General features: G+C 43.9%; 1 protein-coding gene across 4 annotated transcripts in view; it reads right to left on the bottom strand.

Moving 5' to 3' along the window:
• PRICKLE2 (prickle planar cell polarity protein 2) overlaps nt 1-19,252 on the bottom strand; it is a 368,375-nt gene that overhangs the window by 94,390 nt on the left and 254,733 nt on the right. For all 4 annotated transcript variants that reach the window (XM_002713291.5, XM_008260882.4, XM_008260884.4 and 1 more), the window contains one exon: nt 6,748-6,931. In XM_002713291.5, the coding sequence (XP_002713337.2) occupies nt 6,748-6,931 (184 nt within the window). The remainder of the gene's footprint in view (nt 1-6,747; nt 6,932-19,252) is intronic.

Raw genomic sequence — 19,252 nt, 5'->3', positions numbered from 1 at the left:
CATCTCTGGACTGTTGTATTTTGTCACATATGGAGAACGTTTTAGAAGCAAAAACTTGGGGCTGGCCAAGTGGTGCTGTGGGTTAACCACACTTGCAATACTGACATCCCATACTGGAGTGCTGGTTCGAGTCCCAGCTGCTCCTGTTCAGATCCAGCTGCCTGCCTGCTAATGCGTCTGGGAGGGCAGCAGAAGATGATCCCAGTGGGGTTCCTGCCACTCAACATGGGAGTCCCCAAATGGAGTTCCAGGCTCCTGGTTTTGGCTTGGATGAGTTTCGGCCATTATGGTCATTTGGAGAGTGAACCAGCAGATGAAGATCTCTCCTTCTCTCTCCCTCTGTCACTCTGCTTTTGAAATAAATATTTAGGGGGCGACACTGTGGCAGTGGCATCCCACATGGCTGCCATTTCGTGTCCTGGCTGCTCCTCTTTCGATCCAGTTCTCTGCTATGGCCTGGGAAAGCAGTGGAAGAAGCTCAAGTGCTTAGCCCCCTGTACCCGCCTGGGAGACCCAGAGGAAGCTCCTGGCTCCTGGCTACTTATCAGTCCAGCTCAGCCGTTGTGACCATTTGGGGAATGAATCAGTGGATGCAAGACCTCTCTCTCTGTCTCTCCCTCTCTCTGTCTGTAACTCTACCTCTCAAATAAATAAATCAAATCTTTTTAAAAATATATATAAATCAATAAATAAAAATATTAAAAAAGCATAAATAGAAGCCAAAAATTCAAGCAGTTATTCCTGGTATCTATTCTTTATCCTTCCTGTGGAAGTCTGAAGTGAATGCTGAATGTTCTGGACAACTTGTCACTTTTTATGTTGTCACTTTTTATGTTCAAAAACACAGTGAAGGTCAAGGTAAAATCTCTAACCTTTGGAGACTGAGGATGTGAGGATATTGCTATTTGAGAACCCACTGGGGATACCTAAAGTGTTCAAACCAGCGATGAAAAGGACATCGACTCAGGAGAAGCCATTTGATGACCTCTTCTATTTTCATGGAGCAGCAAGGAAGAGAACTAGGAGAGAAACCATCACCACATGAACCCAATGTTCCGCACCCAGAGAACGTCCCAGAAGCGGTTACCTTCTCACAGGGAGGCAGTTGGGCATAAGGAGTCAATACCTTTAGAGGGGGTTGCACCTGTCCACTCCACCTCTGGAAACTGTGTTCAAGGGGAGGAGCAAGCACAGCTGCAGAATGTATAAAGTTATTTGCCACAATTTCACATAATGCAGAGGAAAATTGTCAACAATGCAAGTGATCAAAAATCAGCCTTCAGCCCCTTGGTGCTCCACAATGGCACTCTTGGCATTTAGGATGGGCTAATACCCCTTTGTACGGCATCCCCTGGTATTTTTTAGGATGAGCAGCATCTCAAAGCCCCACTCATTTGCTGGTGGGGTTGCCCAAGTCATTTAGACAATAACTGCCCCTTCCCAAACATGCATTTCTGCACGCCCCCTAGTGGTTGGTAGTACCAATCTGGGTTAGAAACTACCAATGGAAACTACCTTCGTAAAATGGGGAAAAGCTATTTCTGTTCTGGAGAACAAAAGGGTGATTAACCCCACAGGCTAGCACTAATGCCATCCAACTCTTGTTTGACTCAGTGAAGACGGCGGCATTTGCCTCATAGAGTACAAGCTATGCTCAACAGCCTGGGAATATCACCTTTCCACCTGGCTGAGCAGGCACCCATGTTACAAGGCACCAGGTGCTGTACAGGGGTTAGAACATGGGAAGTGCTCAAGGTGCTACCTTGAGTCATTCTTCTCTTGTCTTGATTGAGCCAGAATTTTGCTGAGATATCATCCAGCTTTAAATATATATATATTCATATTCATTCAAGAGGAAAAGAAAGAGAGAGAGAGAGGGAGGGAGAGAGAGAGAGAAAGGGAGGCAGGGAGGGCACGCCTCCCCCATATGCTGGCTCACTCTGAAAATGCTTGCAATGGCCAGGGCTGGGCCAGGCTGAAGCTGGAAGTAGGAAACCCAATGAAGACCTCCCATGTGGGTGGCAGAAATCCAACTGATGGAGCCATCACTGGTGCCTCCCAGGGTCTGCCAAGGCAGGAAGCTGGAGTCAGGAACTAGAGCCAGGAATCAAACATATACTGACATGGGACATGGGTGACTTAATGACTGCTGGGCTAAACACCTGCCCCACTTCAGGTTTCTATGTTCAGCCAGTGGTTCTCCGACTCAATAGGAACACTGTGCCATCTCTGGAGACACGTTTGGCTCTTACAACTGGGAGATGCTACTGGTATCTAACAGTAGAGGCAGAGCCCAGGGAAATTGCTAAGCAGTCTACATGGCACAGAGTGGCCCTCACGGCATGAAATACTAAGAGTGCTAAAGTGGAGGGATCTTGTTTACCATTTGCCTTTCTTAGAACTTGTTATTTTCTAAGTTCTTCCTGCAGTATTATTTGTTAACTGTCAACCTACCACCATGCAATCACTAGGAGATAAAGGATACACTATTAACTGAATGTGAAGTAAAACTGGAACCCTAACAATGAATTCTAATGGTCAATCAGAGACAGACTCCATTTCTCTATTGTGCTACCGCAGTGCTCCCTGAAGGACATTAAATCCTTTATTTGGAATAAGCGAAGGCAAAGCTGAACAATGTCTCTGAGTAGTTTTCAATTCAGTCATTAGAAATAAAAGCATTTCCTTTGTGGCATCATCTATTATAGAGTCAGCCTTGAGTGTGCACAGGAGACTGATTCCAGGACTCCATACACACATCAATGGACGTGGATGTTCAAGTCACTTACACAAAATGACACAGTATTTGCATATAACCTACACACATCCTCCCATGTACACTAAATCATCCCAAATTTGCTAAGAATACTTAATAAAGGGGGAGGGCAGTGGGAGGTGGAGAGTTGACTTAACAACTAAGATACCCTTTATGATGCATGTGTCCCAAAAAAGAATACCTACATTTGAGACCTAGCTCTGGCTCCTGACTCCAGCTTCCAGCTTGTACAGACATTGGGAGTGTTGCTTTAAGTAGCTGAGTCCTTGCTTCCCATGTGGGAGACCTTGATTAAGCTTCTGCCTTTGGGCTTTGGTCTGGCACAATTCTGACTGCTGCAGGTATCTGAGGAGTGAATCACTGAATAGAAATTTTCTCTCTCTGTGTGTTTCTCAAATAAATAAATTTTTAAAACTAAAATACCTAATATAATCTAAATGCTTTGTAAATAGCGATTATATTGTATAGAGAAGAATGAACCAAAAAAAATCAATATCTGTTAAGTAGAAATACATCTTTTTTCACCCCCAAATAGTTTCAATGTGTGTTTGGTTGAATATACAGAGATAGAATCTGCAGATGGAGAGGACTGACTATATTTATCATTTTCACACTTTCAGGAAGGTTGGATTTTGCAGCTAGTGCATTTGAAGAGAATTAAATGTCCATGTTCAAGAACACTCTCCTAAACGGGAGGTGACTCTCGTTTGCATATTTAATTGAAGACCTTTCTCGGAAGAAATAGAACCGTGGAGAGCATCACCTGGAAGTCTATTACCAACCCCATGATCGAGGAGAGAAATGAAAGGTTTCTAACAACAATGAAAGCACAGTACTCTCAACCCTAACTGTTCTTTAATACTTTTGCCTGTAGCACAAAGCATTTTAGCCTTCACTATAATTTCTCTGGATAGAAAAATGGTATTTCTTAAGCCATAGACCACTAACATGATATTAAACATTAGAATTTTTATTAGAGGAAGGCATTTAGGACCCATTTTTCTAATCTTAGAGTATACTAGTCAGCTTCTGAAACATCTTTAAACCCATAAATAGTTTCGTAATAGACTTTAAGAGATCTCCTATTTAAAAATTTGAAGACCGTTTCTTTCACACAGCATGATCTTGTCAAATACCTTTAATATACACTTGTATTTTATTAGGCAAATAGAGAAACCTTCAAATAGCTTGAAAAAGATAGTCTCTCTCTGGAGAGCAATTTCCGCTTCTAATCATGTGTGTCTTGTAGGTTTGAGTAAGCACAGGGGAGAGAGAAAACCTCCCAAGCAACAATAGAATTACAAGAGATGAGAATATCCTTGCATTTGGCATAATTCAAATCATTTGTTTAACAGCATTAATCATTTTCTTTCAAAACAAAGCAAAGCAATTTCAGTTTCACGCTTCCTGAAGAAACTCATTTTGGATGAGTCAAGAGCCCTCCCCAAATACCACAAGCCCTCACTTTTGGAATCGGTAAATTTAATCAACACCCTAGCTTCTACAATTGCCTGTTCTCTGGGGTCAGTATCAGCAGATGGTTGCTCTGAAATCTGAATATCACTGAATAACGTTGAATGGCCTCAGAGAAGAACTTCTTTAAGAATGGAGCTGAAAGCAGTGTAACTGGAAAATTCAGGGCCCAGTTTAGCAGGAAGCAATATCCTTCAGGTGAACAAAAGACAGACAGGTGGCTGATAAGTTGATGACAATGAGATTGGTAGGAAAATGAGCTCACAGATCTATCTAGGTGTGAGAACTCACTGCTCAAGTCCTGGCAGCAGCATGGCAATGTCAAACAAGATATTCAATCAACTACCTCATCTGGGTTTCCAGACAGACTCAATCAAATGCTCTCACCCTGCTTAAGAGTGCTTCAATATTACAATTTTTAATGAAACAGAACAAAAGAAAGAAATAACCATTTCTTTTTTTTTTTTCTTGCCAGTATCACTACTATAGCAGAGAACTACTTTCAGTTCTCCTCTAGATTATTCTCTGTGAATGTTTCTGAAATAACAGTTGCCCTCCTCATAGTAAGAATCAGAACAGAGACAACAAACCTGAAGAGTCTCTAGGGTCAGGAAGGTAACACAAAAGGACAGAGTGGATTTAATGCAGATCAGGATGCAATCAAATTTTGTCTAAAAGGAATGACGAGCACTCTAGTGCAGCTGATTATATCTTTGCAGGAAGGAAAGTTCCTATCTGCAAATGTCTAAAAGACAAATATTAGCTTTTACATGAAAGATGCCTAATTTTTCAGTAGTGGTAGCTGTCCAAATCATCTTTTTGTTATACAGTGAAATAGTGGGGCCATTAACTTTATTAAGAAACAAAGTTTATTTAGCTAATAGTGTTGGAGTTTCAAGACTGGACAGTTCCACTGGTACCGCCTCTAAGTGGAGTAGCAGACAGCAACGGTGTTGTGCCCATAGAGGAAGGATCACATGGTGAGCCATGAAACCCAGCAGCTGGGCCCCAGTGGAAAATTTTTAAATTACTACTTTTATTTATATGAAAGTTAGCATGAGAAGTAGATGCAACTACTGGGGCTGTGCCAGGCCAAAGCCAGGAGCCAGGATCTTCTTCTGGGTCTCTCACATGAGTGGCAGGCGTCCAAGTATTTGGGCCATTTTCTGCTGCTTCCCAGGGTGCATTAGCAAGGAGCTGGACCAGAAGTGGAGTAGCCAGGACTTGAAACAGCGCTCACCTGGGATTCCAGCATCTCAGGCAGCGATGCCACAATGCTGGCACCCAAACAAGGTTTTTATCACAACCCTCTTGAGAGAATTATCTCCTGGCGGTTTGTCTCTAATGACCTAAGGACCTCCCACTGGGCCCGCCTTCCAAACAGCATGTCTTGAGTACATTTCCACCCTCTTCTACCAGTAACCCACGACTCTGGGGATTTAACATCTGCCTGAGGTTGGAGCCCAACTCATATCCAAAAGACAGCAGTTAAATAATGAAGCTTTTAAACTATATCTTGAAGACTGAACACATCCTATCTGTGTGTCCTTCTTCATCTACCCACTTGAACCCTCAACACTGGAGGAAGAAAATGAGAAATAACTAATAGCTATTACCTGCAAGTTACTGGTGAATTCCTGGTTCTTCTTGAATCATGAAGAACTTTTTCTAAAATTATTATCACATCGAAAGTTCCCATATTATATTAACATTTCAAGGCTGTCTGAGCTCTAAAACAACCTGTCAGACACTAAGAAAGAAATCTTGATGTGTCAGGAATAGGTGACAATGGACAAAGTCCTAGGATTCCAGCCATGCTGTCTCTGAAAGCTCAGAGGGAGGTCATAAAAATCCCCAGTTTACCCAAGGGCTTCTAAGCTGGCATGGGGATGTTGGAAGAGAAAATTCCAAGTACCAAGAAATGCAAAACAAAATCTGTATACCAGCAACAAATATGCAATGAAACAGAAGGAAACCAACTTCTTCTCACCAAGTCAATAATATTTACAGCCTGTGGGTAGTGCCAAAATATTTCAGGAAATGTCAAAGTCTTTCTTTGTAAAGTGAGGCCAATCTTAATGTTTAAACATAGCATATATCACTGGCAAGAGTATGGCACATTCACACTTCCTCACTCTGCTTTATAAAGAATCTGAAGGTCAAGATTCATGGTCAAAGTAGAGCTCTTCTTCGTTCCCCCTAAAAGAATGAAGTTTTGTTTGTGTGAAAGCCAACATGTCTGAGTCGTTTCTAGAAAGTCCCTGTTCACAATTAATCCTGGCAACACAGAATGAATTCGCCATGGATCCCTCCAGGCTCAATTCCATTTCCCTTCCTCATTTCCCAGCGGGCTGGTGACATCGTCAAGCCATTTGGCCCCAACTGTTTTTTCTGAATCAGCAAAGACAACTCTTTACTTCTGAACTGGAATGAGGAAGGACCAGCAAGACCAAGTGAAAAGCCAAAACCCCCCACGGCACTCCCGGCAAGGATGGTACCTGTTCCGGCTTCAGCCCCGGCGGGACCCAGGCATACTCCTCCAAGGCGCAGCCCGAGTCATCATCTGAGGTCGAGTTCCTCTGGAAGTCAAACATGAGTTTGCTGATGGTCTTCTCCATCTCCAGCGGCATCACTGTCACCATGTGCTCCTCCTGGGGACACTTGCAGTGCAGACAGATCTTCCTGCAGGCAGCAAAGGTGGCAGGTGAGGAGAAAGAAAAAAAAAAAAAACACCACCAATTTCTTTCCATAAGCCTGCTCGTCACCAGTCCTTGGATCCCAAACCATAAACACATTCCTTGGCAACAGGCTTCTGGCAGAAGCATCTTAAGCTATGTTCCAGAGCACGCCTGTCTTTGTAGAAGGCGTGGCAGGCGCGTGAGACAACACCGTGCAAAAGCAGAAGCCACCAGGTAAGCGTGTTACGAATGTTGACACACAGACGGCAGCCTTTTCTTCTAAGTCAGCGTCTCAAGGGAAATGGTCATATGACTTTGATTTGCTGAGGCCGACCGCCGCATATGGACTGTGACCACAATTTCCTTGACTGTAATAGCAATTAAACACACTTAATACATATGCTGACCAGAAACACAACCGGCAGATTTAACGAACACTGACAACACACTGCTTCTTAAGCCTTGGAAAACAGAAGGAGTGGTTTTTAAAAGGAATTGTGGGTGAGATTTTCTTTAGGAAAAGCAAACATAATTTTTTCCCCTCTCAACAAATCTTGCCCTAAGACCTCATGGGAAAGACATTTCTACCTAAAGAGCCAGAAAGGGTTGAAATGCTAATTAGAAACCCAAGTTTGCCCTATGTTGGTAGTTGTTTTGAATATACCAGAAGACCATGCATGTGAATGATTTCAAAAGGCAATAGCCAAAGATAAAAATCTCTCCCTCAGACTGAACATTTTTCATTTAAGGTTACCATCTGGTCCTTTATCCATGGCTACAAAAAATGATGAAGCAATAAAAATGTTGATGTCAGCAACACAAAACTATTTCTAGTTTCAATAAAATACAAAGAAAAGAAAGGAGTGGGGGAGAAAATTTTAAGAAAATAAACTATTCTATGATCTTTTTTATTTGTTTCAGTAGCACCTTATAAAGGCAATGAAAGAGCCTAGAATTCTAATCCCCACATGTGCCTGAATTTTTTGATAACAGCTTTGTTAGAAAAAAAAATTCACATACCATAAAATGCACCATTTTAAAGTGCAGAATTTGGGGCCGGCGCTACGGCATAGTTGGTAAAGCCGCCGCCTTGCAGTGTGGGCATCCCATATGGACGCCGATTTGAGTCCCTGCTGCTCCACTTCTGATCCAGCTCTCTGCTATGGCCTGGGAAAGCAGTAGAAGGTGGCCCAAGTCCTTGGGTTCCTGCACACTCATGGGAGACCCAGAAGCAGCTCCTGGCTTCTGATTGGCACAGCTCTAGCCATTGAGGCCATCTGGGTATTGAACTAGGGGATGGAAGATCTCTCTCTCTCTCTCTCTCTGCCTCTGCCTCTGTCTCTCTGTAACTCTGCCTTTCAAATAAATAAATAAATCTTTAAAAAAAAATAAAGTGCATAATTCACTGGCTGTTAGTATATACAAGGACTTAGGTATTCCTCACTCTAATTTTACAATATTTTTGTCACACACAAAAGAAATCCCATGAGCAGTAACATTAACTTCCCAAATGCCCGACCCCCACACCCTGACAATCACTAACCTATTTTCTGTCTCTATGGTTTTGCCTATTCGGGACATTTTACATAAATGGAATCATATGATATGTAGTCTTTTGAAACTGGCTTCTTTCACATAGCATGATGTTAAGGTTAATCTAGGTTTAAGCATGTATCAACGCTTCATTTCCTGTTATTGCTGAAAAAGTCTGAACTGTATGGATACATCACACCTCCCCTTTCCTCAGTTGGTGGACATCTGCATTCTTTCCATGGCTGTGCAGAACGCTGCTCAGAATATGTATATGCCAGTATTCTGTGTGGGCATCTGCTTTCCGTTTTCTTGGCTATCCAGGGAGGAATAGGGTACTGCTGAGTCATATGGTAACTTGATACTGAATATTTCGAAAAACTGTCCAGAATTTTTAGACAGATAGCTTGTTTTCCCAAATATCAGATCCAGTCTACATTCCCACCACTGGTGAATAAGAGTTGCATTTTCTCCAGACCCTTGACTTTATATTTTGTCTTTGTGCTTAAAGTCATTCTTCTGGGTGTGCAATGGCATCTAACTATGGGTTTGATCTGCATTTCACTAAAGGCTAATGATATTGAGCATCTCTTTATATACTTTTTATACATCTTTTTATTTATGTACTTATTATACATGGGAAAACATCCATTCAAATCCTTGGTCTATTTTCCCATTGGGATATTTGTGTCATTACTGTTGAGCTGTAAGCATTTTTAAAAATACATTTACTTTTTTATTTGACAGAGCCACAGAGACAGGACGGGGAGGGGAGGAGAGAAAGAAAGAGAGAGATCTCTTTCATCTACTGGTTCACTCCCCAAATGGCTACAACAGTCAAGCAGTCAAGTCTGGCCCAGGCAGAAGCCAGGAGCCAGGAATTCCATTCTAGTCTTCCACCTGAGTGGCAGGGGCCCAACAGCCATCTTCCAATGACTTCCAGGCACATTCTCAGGAAGCTGGATTGGAAGCAGAGCAACCAGGACTCGGAAGTTGCGCTTCAATTTGGGCTACAGGGCAGTTTAACTCACTGTGCCACACAGCCCCAGCTCACTATAGCTTTGAAATCATTAAGTACTGAACTTTGTTCCTCTGAACAACTTAATACTTTATCCCTTTTAGTTTTTTTTTTTTGTTGTTGTTGTTGTTCTACTTAATACTATTGGTTGAACTCTGTAATTAACACACAATTATTCTTAGGTGTTGAAATATAACTGAAAAGTGATCCCTGTTAAATATAAGAGTGGGAATAAGAGAGGGAGGAGATGTACAATTTGGGACATGCTCAATCTGACTTGCCCCAAATGGTAGAGTTAGAAACGTGCCTGGGGATTCCAATTCAATCCCATCAAGGTGGTATGTACCAATGCCATCTCACTAGTCCAAGTGATCAGTTTCAGTTCACAACTGATCATAATGACAGGATTAAGAGTCAAAAGGATCACATAAACAAGACTAGTGTCTGCTAATACTAACTGATAGAATTAAAAAGGAGAGAATGATCCAACATGGGAAGCAGGATACACAGCAGACTCATAGAATGGCAGATGTCCTAAACAGCACTCTGGCCTCAGAATCAGCCCTTAAGGCATGCGGATCTGGCTGAAAAGCCCAAGAGAGTATTTTAGGCATGGAAAGCCAAGACACTCTGGCCAAAAATACAGAGGACCTAAATGAAAGATCTCTGTGAGTGAGATCCCAGTGGAAAGAACAGGCCATCAAAGAAGGAGGTACCTTCCTCTGATGGGAAGAGAGAACTTCCACTTTGACTATGACCTTGTCTAAATATAATCAGAGTTGGCGAACTCAAAAGGCCTCCATAGCCTTGGCAACTCATGACAAGAGCCTAGGGTGATCACTGACACCATAAACAAGAGTGTCAATTTGTTAAGTCAACAATAGGAGTCACTGTGCACTTACTCATGTAGGATCGCTGTCCTAAATGTGCTTTACATTGTGCATTAATGCTATAACTAGTACTCAAACAGTATTTTACACTTTGTGTTTCTGTGTGGCTGCAAACTGTTGAAATCTTTACTTAATATATACTAAATTGATCTTCTGTATATAAAGATAATTGAAAATGAATCTTGATGTGAATGGAATGGGAGAGGGAGCGGGAGATGGGAGGGGTGCGAGTGGGAAGGAAGTTATGGGGGGGAAAAAGCCACTGTGATCCATGAGCTGTACTTTGGAAATTTATATTTGTTAAATAAAAGTTTAAAAAAATATAAAAAAAAAACTGCCATTGTTATTTTGGGTCTCTTGCATTTGTATTTACAAAACATGAATTTTAGGATTAGCTTGCCAATTTCTGAAAAATTCCAGCTGGGACTTTGACACGGATGGCCTTAACTCTGCAGGTCAATTCAGGGATGATTATCATCTTAACAATAATAAGTCTTCCGACTCATGGGCACAGGATGTCTTTCCATTTATTTCAGTCTTCTTCCATTTCTTTCTAAGATAATCTGTGGTTCTCAGGTACTTCTTTTGTTAAGTTGATTCTTTACTACTTTATTCTTTCAATTACCATTGTCATTGCAACTTTTCTCTTTATTTCATTTGCAGATGGTCAGTGTATAGAAATGGGCAAGATTTTTTACATTGCTGTTACATCATATAATCTTGTTAAACGTGTCTATTAGTTCTAATAGTGTATAGGTGTGCATGTATTCTTCAGCCGTTCTTTATGTCTGAAGGAACTTCAAAAAATTCATGGAAAATCAATGTAAAGTTTAGTTTGGTACAAAACATTGAAAGCCATGCATATTTTCTTCATAATAATAAGCATTTTAAGAAATGTCCCATGCATGGATTTGTAATTTTTTGTGCACAAAAATATATGTATCCTTTCATTTCATTATTTGCTAACTTTTTGTAGTCCCCTCATACAAGATCATGCCATAGGTACACTGAGATAACCTGCTTCTTCCTTTCTAAGCGGATGCCTTGTATTTCTTTGTCTTGTCATATTGCCCTGGCTAGAACCTCCAGAACAGTGCTGAATAGAAGCCAGAGGGGACATGCTTGTCTTAGTCCTTATTCTGAGGGAAGGCAGCCAGGCTTTCATCACCATGTATTAGCTGAGGGCTTTTGTACCTGCCTTTTGTCAGGTGGAGGAAGTGCCCTTCGATGCTGGTTTTCTGTGTGTTATAATCATGAAATGGCATTGGATATTCTCAAATGATGTCTCTGCAGCTAAAGAGAGGTTCAACTGCTCTTTTGTCATTACTTTTTTTTTTAACGTGTCATGCCTAAATTTGACATAAAAATGTATTTAAGGAAACAAAACCAGTTTAGTCCAGCCAAGTGAGGCTCGTCAGCTTCTCCCTCTTCCTGTCTTTCATCAACCAAAAATACACACAGACCAAACGCACACCTAGGATCTGGTTTACGTCTCCAAAAGCAGAGAAGTCCCCCCCAAACCCTGGTTGTTGCTGTTAAAAATAGCAGAGATCATTTTAACAGTAACTCCCTAAATTATCAGCTACTGTAAAGAGGACAGGGCTGCTGGGAGGCAGTCAGCACCCCCTGCCACCCCCCTCCCACCGCAGAACTTTCCATGCCTATATATGACTTCAGGGGAAAAAAATTTCAACATGGTTGGGAAAATGTAGTAAGCTTTTGGATGATGATGCTTCTTTTGAAAATTATTTATTTATTTATTTGAAAGGGAGAGAGACAGAAACAGAGAGATCTCCTATATGGTGGTTCACTCCCCAACGCCAGGCAACAGCCAAGGTTGGGCCAGGCTGAAACCGGGAGCTGGCAACTTTATCTGGGTACCCCCCATGGGTAGCAGGAATTCAAGTATCTGAGCCATCGCCACTGCCTTCCAGGGTCTGCATTAGCAGAAAGCTGGCATCAGACCGGAGCAGAGACAGGACTTGCATCCAGAAACTCTGATTCGGGATGGGTTGTCCCAAGTACTGTCTTATTGACTGTGCCAAATGCCTGCCTGCCTGCCTGCCTGCCTCTGGTGACTAATGCTTTTTACTAGAGAGTCATACTTTTAAAACAAAATGTAGGAGAATTTTTACCAATTCAGTCCCCCAGAGGATCCATGAATGAAGCTCCTTTATTTAGCAATGCAGGGAAGAGCACGAAATACACATACACATTCGCACATCTTTATGGGGTACAGTGCACTATTCCAATACATGTACAAAGTGAGAACGAATCCAGCCAGGCGGTCAGCACGTCCACCTCCTTATCTCTTCTTTACGTTCAGAGCCTGGCAGCCTCTCCTCTGGTTCTTCATCTCGGAAACAGGACATGATTGTGAACCACGATCTCCCCACGAGAGCACAATATTTAACATCAAGTGGATACTATCTAAGGAGGTGACGCTCCAACAGAAGGAAAAGACACAAACAACAAGCAAGAAGAAAGCAAAAACCCAAGAGGGCAGACTCAGATCCAGAGTGAGCCTCCTGCACAGAGGGATAAACAGAGAGAGGAAGAGGGAAGGCACTCAGGCTCCACCTGGCTAATCAACAAACAATTACCCAATGCCTCCTAGTGCCAGGGATGGTTCTAAACACTTAGGACATCACCGCAACAACAACAACAAAAAAAACAGAGTCCTGTCTCCTGTTCCCAGGAGGGGGACACACACAGCAAGCCACACACCGATCATTCAATCCCCCAGCATAGGAAGGGTGGCAAGTGCTGTGGATGGCTCTTCCACACAGACACAATACCGGCAGGTAGAGGCTCACTCTCGAACTGCCTCAGGGCACCCAGGTCATCTGCAGGAAGTGAGCAGGACACGGGTGTTGGGGGGGGGTTGGCATGGGGACTGTGCTCCGAGCCCTGTTCCCCGCTTTGGGTTTACTTTATAGCTCATGGACAAGAAGGATACTCTACACCCACTTTCCAGAGCCAGAAACAAAGGCTCAGAGCAGGGAAGCACCTGCACAAAATGACTACTGACTCATGAGCAAAGCAGGGGCTCCAAGCAGGATCGACCTGGCCCTTGAACTGAAAAATTAGAGAAAACCCATGATTCCAACTGCAGAATGTTCTTTGACTCCTGAACAACAAACTCCCTCCCCCAAAAGCAAAATCAATGAGAAAAAAAAAACCAAAAAACAAAGGTCAAAAATAAGTCAAATTCGTGGGGGTCTTATCAATTTTCCCTGTCTGCCTTCTATTCCTCATTTATAATTAACAGGCGGCCCAGTGGCAAGGCATTTTTATTTGCAAAGGAATGTTCACTCTTCGAGAGATTCCACGGCAGACTCCTCAAAGGCTAATTTAATAACCTCCGTTTACAAATTGGGAACCCAAGGCCCAGACATTCAGAAAAAAGCAGAGGGTCAGAGGGCAAAAGGATTTCCCGGGAGGCCCACGGCTCTCTCCCACTGCGGCAACCCGTGCACTGCAACACCAAACAGCTCTCTCCTTCAACACCTTGATGAAAGCTTTGCACCTGAATGGAGCACATTCAGGAGTGTGTGGGGAAATAGAGGATTTGGCCTTTTTTTCTTTAATAGACATTTATGAAACTAGGAGCTGCTGGTAAAGCAGGATTTCATTAAACACACACACAGAAGGGGCACGATGGTTTCATTCTGTCAGAGTTGACATTCCACCTGCACGTAATTGGGTTTGTGAATGACAAGTTTCCCAGGAATAGGCATGATTCAGAGTGGAGATGCTGTAGTCTCCCCTCCTTCTCTGCCTCCACCCTCAAACAACCCCCACAGACCCCTCATGCCTAAGCTGCGGCTAGTACATCATTTGCTTCCACATTTCAGGAGCCACAGTGGGCTCTGCCCCAGATACAAACGCCAGTGGGTAGAGGCCCACGCTGAATGTCTCGGGGCACCCAGGTGATGCAGAGCAGCAACCACACCGCGTGGAGAGTGACTAACAATTGCTACCAATTAACACACTCGCTGTGGCAGGGAAGGCTTCATCTTCATGGACCAGGAAGGGGAAAGGAGGTGGGGAGAATCATCCCCTGCAATGTTGACAGGTTATTTACAACACTGAACCCTGAGCCACAAGGTCTTATTTTGCGGAGGGTGAAGGCAAAAAGGGGGCTCCTCCTTTCTAACAGGATCTACGACGAGTTCAAGTTGGAAACTGGAGACATGCAGATTTGACTGGGACTGTGAACATTATGAAGTCTGTCTCTGTTTTTCCCTTCCCTCCTCTTCTCTTTTTACCTCCCCCTTGTTTCTAATGAGAGGGAAAAAGACTGTTATTAAGGAACTCATATGTGGAAATCCAGTATCTAAAACAGGGCTTAAAAACTGATGTCAGAGATGGGACCTCAAGCCCAACTCCTCTCATGCCCAATCCCCTTCCTAAATGCCAGGCTCCTTCATCGTCCTAAGATCCACAGGATTCCAAAGATACAAGTTGGAAGGTCAAAAAACTCCCCAGACTTCCAGAACCCACGTCTAGAAGGTTCAAAAATGTCAAGTGAATGCTTGATAATTTGACAAAAAGAAAGAAAACAAATTCAGAGGCTGCCGCTGGGTTTTAATTCCTATTCCAGAAACTCTACTTATAAGATTCCATCCTGGGGAATTGTGTATCTGGATGCCAACACATTAGATAGAGTTGCCTGGGGAGTCGTGAGGGCACCCAGCGACTCTGACTGGGTAGTCCCGAGGCAGGACCCAGGAATGTGCATTTTGAGCAGTAGGCCAGCTGGTTGGGATGTAGGCACTCTCGGGCACACTTGGAGGACCCTGTTCTGCAATGTCTCAGTGTGGTCTGAAAGCCCCTGTGAGTTCTCCTCGTGTACCCGATGGTCTCCGCACCTGTGGGTGATGTGCATCTTTCAGACTGTTCCAGGAGACCCATGCCATCCTTCCCAAATGCTCATCTTAGCTCTTGAATCACAAAGACAACCTGCAGCTGGATACCACCTGGGGCATGTGTGTGGAAAGGTGCTGGTGAAAGGCAGGACTCCAGTGGTCTTGGTCTTGAGATAACAGACCTGCCATCTGTCTTCTTCCCCTGTGGAAGGGGATCCTCTGTCCCAAGTTCATGGTCAGATCAGGTTCAGGTCACATTCACGAACAGACTCAAAGGGAAGACAGCTTAAAGACTGGGTCAGCCCAGCACAAGCCAAGCCACCGAGGAAGAATGCACAATGTCCTCCTTTACAAGGCAATGCCCTAGGTAGCAGAGGTCAGGTGTGGGGGAAAAAGAAAGACAAAGAGCCAAACTAACCCAAGGCCTCTGTAACATTCTGCTAAACAACAGATGTGGTCTAGGTCTTTAAATTCTTCCATGCTTCTAGCTCACTAGAGACAAAAAATTTTTTTAAAAACCCTCTTTTTTTCTTCTTAATAATAAAGAGCAAAAGGGGAAACATTTTCTTCCTTGTTATATTTATACTCTCATTTAAAGTTACTGCTTCCTTATCCTTAAAAGAAAGCAATATATAATTGATGTAGAAAAAAAAGTCAGGACTTGCAGATAAGCAAGAGGGAGGAAAAAAATTTCAAAACACTCGCAATCCCAAAGATAATCACCATTAACCAGAAACAGCTGCTGGTGCTCTGTTCCCTTAGTTAGAAGAAACTGGAGAGCAGACTTCATTCGATGTGTTCCCCACCAGTGAGAGCCAGGGGACACGACTCTGGCCCGGAATGACAAGACATGAGCCAGAGCCACCCACACATGCACACACAACATTCCCAGCAAAGACATGTGCATTATTCAATCCAGATAAGTGGCTCTGTTCTGATCTGGTGCCCTGTAGCAGGATCAAAAATTTACTCACATGGCAGGGAAGATAGTGCCGTCGTGGGAATCGCATCTGTATTTACGGGTATCACAGAGTTAAACTGAGGTCCCTTAGATAAAAAACATCTGAAAACCAGATTTCAATAACTATCAACTTTCAATTTTCTGTGCAAGTGGAGGGAGATGGGGCATGGATAATTTAAAACCACTAAGACTTGGCTCTGAATTGCGACTTTGTACATCAGTGCCGTACTGGCCAATGCCGCGATAACTTACATCACTTCAAACCACCTAATGGATCGCCTTGGGAAGGGCTGACTCAGGAGGAGCTGGGCAGGAGTCCGACTTTCTCAGTCTGCTCTGTTGCCCAATTTCCTTGAGTTCCCAACGAGAGCAACAACTCTTCGCCCACATGCAAAGCGCCAGCCTGAACCAAGCCAAGCATTCTTTTCAAGTTTACTTCCCTCGGTAATACCTTTCCCAGGTTTTAGGAGGTATTGAAGGTCTTGGCAAAGAGGGTTTTTACTGGACTATAGGCTGCACAGAAGAAATAACTGAATAAAGATAGTGGGTTTTGTTAGATTAAAAAAAAAAAAAAAACATTCCCCTATGGGGCTCGACTGAGCCAGTAAGAACTGGAAACCAGGTCTGCCTGTCCGCGGATATTGCTGTGACAACCCTGCCTTGAATGAGTCAGAGGTGTTAAAACTGAGCTGTCACAAAGAGCCTATGCTGTCCTCCGCAAGGCTGCATGGGTCGTCACTTCATCATGGGACCACACCTAGGTCTTCAGTTCCTACCCCTCCCCGAACACAAGTGTGGGATCAGAAGGTCGGAGGCAGGAGGCAAGAGCTGTGTACCTGCGGAGGCTGGGCAGTGTTCCAGGCCTTACAGGATACAGGGTGCCTGGGGGCAGGTCTGATTTCCGGGACGCTGACTTTGTTCTGGCAAAGTGCAGGTAAGGGGTAAACGGGGCAGCTGGCTTCTGCTCTTCATCTAAGGGCTTACATTTAGGGAGGATTCTTAATATTCACATTATTTTCACACAGTTTATCTCATTTATTCACTCTCATCAGTCCTGAAAAGCTGACATTCTAATCCATTTCACAGATACAAAAATTTAAAACATAAACTCGTAAGGGACTTGACCACAAGTTAGGCAGATGAGAACTTGCGTTACCTGGCTCCAAGACCAACGCTTTAAGGTAGAATGAATAACTGTTGCTTCCTTATTTTTGCCCAGGCATGAATGCATCTATCCATCCAACCAACCCACCTGCCAATCAACCAACCCATCAACCTCTAACCAATCAAACCACACTGCCTGAGCACCCACCGCTTACGAGGCACTGCACTAAAGTGCTGGACCCACAACATTAATAAAGCCAGACAGTATTCCTACCCTCACAGAGCTTGCAGCCAAGAAAGAAAGACAACATCCAAGCACACAGACAGACACACTCTGCCGTTTACAGAGCGTGGTAACCATTAGGAGAGAAACTGAACAGGGAAACCAGAGCGAGAGGGACTGGGGGTGGGTGAGGTCAGGTCTGCCCATGATGGGACACCCGAGTTGCTCGCGATCACCTGTAAGGAACACCAGGGAAGCTTTCCAGGCAGAGGGCAAGGAGCCTGAGTCACGCTCAGGAGGTGCCATTGTAGCCTCTCTTGTCTCCTGCACTGTTTGCGCTGATGGCAGTGACCAAACTGGCTGGGCCACTGCTTGTCCCAAAGCCCAAGCCCAACTGTGAAACTCAGGGGACGGTGCCATCTCAGTGGGCGTAAGAAAGTTCTTGCATTCTCCCCCGGTCTCTTTTCCTTGGAATCCCTACATCCCTCTGTGCTGGACGTCAGCGTATCCTGAGATTGGCAGCCTCACTGGGTCCTTCATTCCCCCGCTCAATACAATACTTTGTTTTTCTCCCTTTTTGGCAAATGTTCCGTCTGAATAAAGAACCCAGGCATGAACCCTGATACTTTCCATGTCTGGAAGTGAGATTCCTATCTCTGTGAGAAAGGAAAGAAGGTTTCCTCATAAACACAGAAGCTAAGGGGTGGAGACCGTGACGGGGCCAGCTGGGTAAGAGGCTGGTGCCTACTCAGTGCCAAAACCATGCTGCCTGGTCCTGCCCAGCTCCCTCCCTCCCGCCCAGGCCCCAGCGGCTCTGGCCATCTGCATGAAGAGGAGCTCCTCTCTCTCAGGGGTGGCTAAAGTTGGGGCAGGATAATTTTTCAGCGATAATTATTTCCTCTTTTTAAGTTGCCAACCCACATTTCGAAGAGGAAATACACCCAGTGCCCTGCTTCAGATGAAGCTGTCTTATAATTTTTGAGTAGTGGAAACACATTGCCTTAAAACCAGCACCCTGGGTGACTTTTGCACAGAAATACATCTTTTCAATATATCTTTGATTTACAAATATGATGCCTCAGTAATGGAGGCGCAGGCAATAGCTTAGACTGAGTTTCCCCAGAATCAGACCCCCAGAAGGTATCTGCACATCAAGACATGTGTGTGATGATCCTAAGAAGGCCTGAGGGCAAGAAGCCAGCACACAGTGAACTAACGAACAAATTATAGCTTTGGGCAACCAGGACTCATGCCCGCGGAGGACCTGTGGGAGATATTCCAGAACATTCTTCAGAGAAGGTACACATCAGAGTCCAGGAGGCATGGGGACTTATCCACCAACTCCTAACCCAATTCTCATGCGCTGAGGATAATTCCGGGGCCCTTTGGTCCAGTCCAGATGCAACACAAAAGCTACAGCTTAAAGAATAAAGTTGCAGTTGCTATTACTGCAAGAACCACATGTCAGAGCACCCTAGAATGGTGGGTTCTGACGTGGAAGGAGAGCAATGCTGCAATATTTATTGCAGGTAGCATCATTGATTAAACAATAATTCTCTGGACATCCACTATGCATTGTGGCAGGTGTCACAAGGGGTTAAAACTAAACAAACATTCAGAAGTCCCTGTCTGACTAGGATATAGAGATAAGCCCACTAAGGGCTACATCTTAAATGTCAAAGTTGAGAGTACTTCTGGGGATATTTAGGACAACGTTCTTGCAATGAG

The sequence above is a fragment of the Oryctolagus cuniculus genome, chromosome 10, assembly GCF_964237555.1.
Source record: "Oryctolagus cuniculus chromosome 10, mOryCun1.1, whole genome shotgun sequence".
Taxonomy (NCBI): Eukaryota; Metazoa; Chordata; class Mammalia; order Lagomorpha; family Leporidae; genus Oryctolagus; species Oryctolagus cuniculus.
The sequence above is the reverse complement of the archived record's forward strand: the minus strand, read 5'-3'. Positions and strand labels throughout refer to the sequence as shown.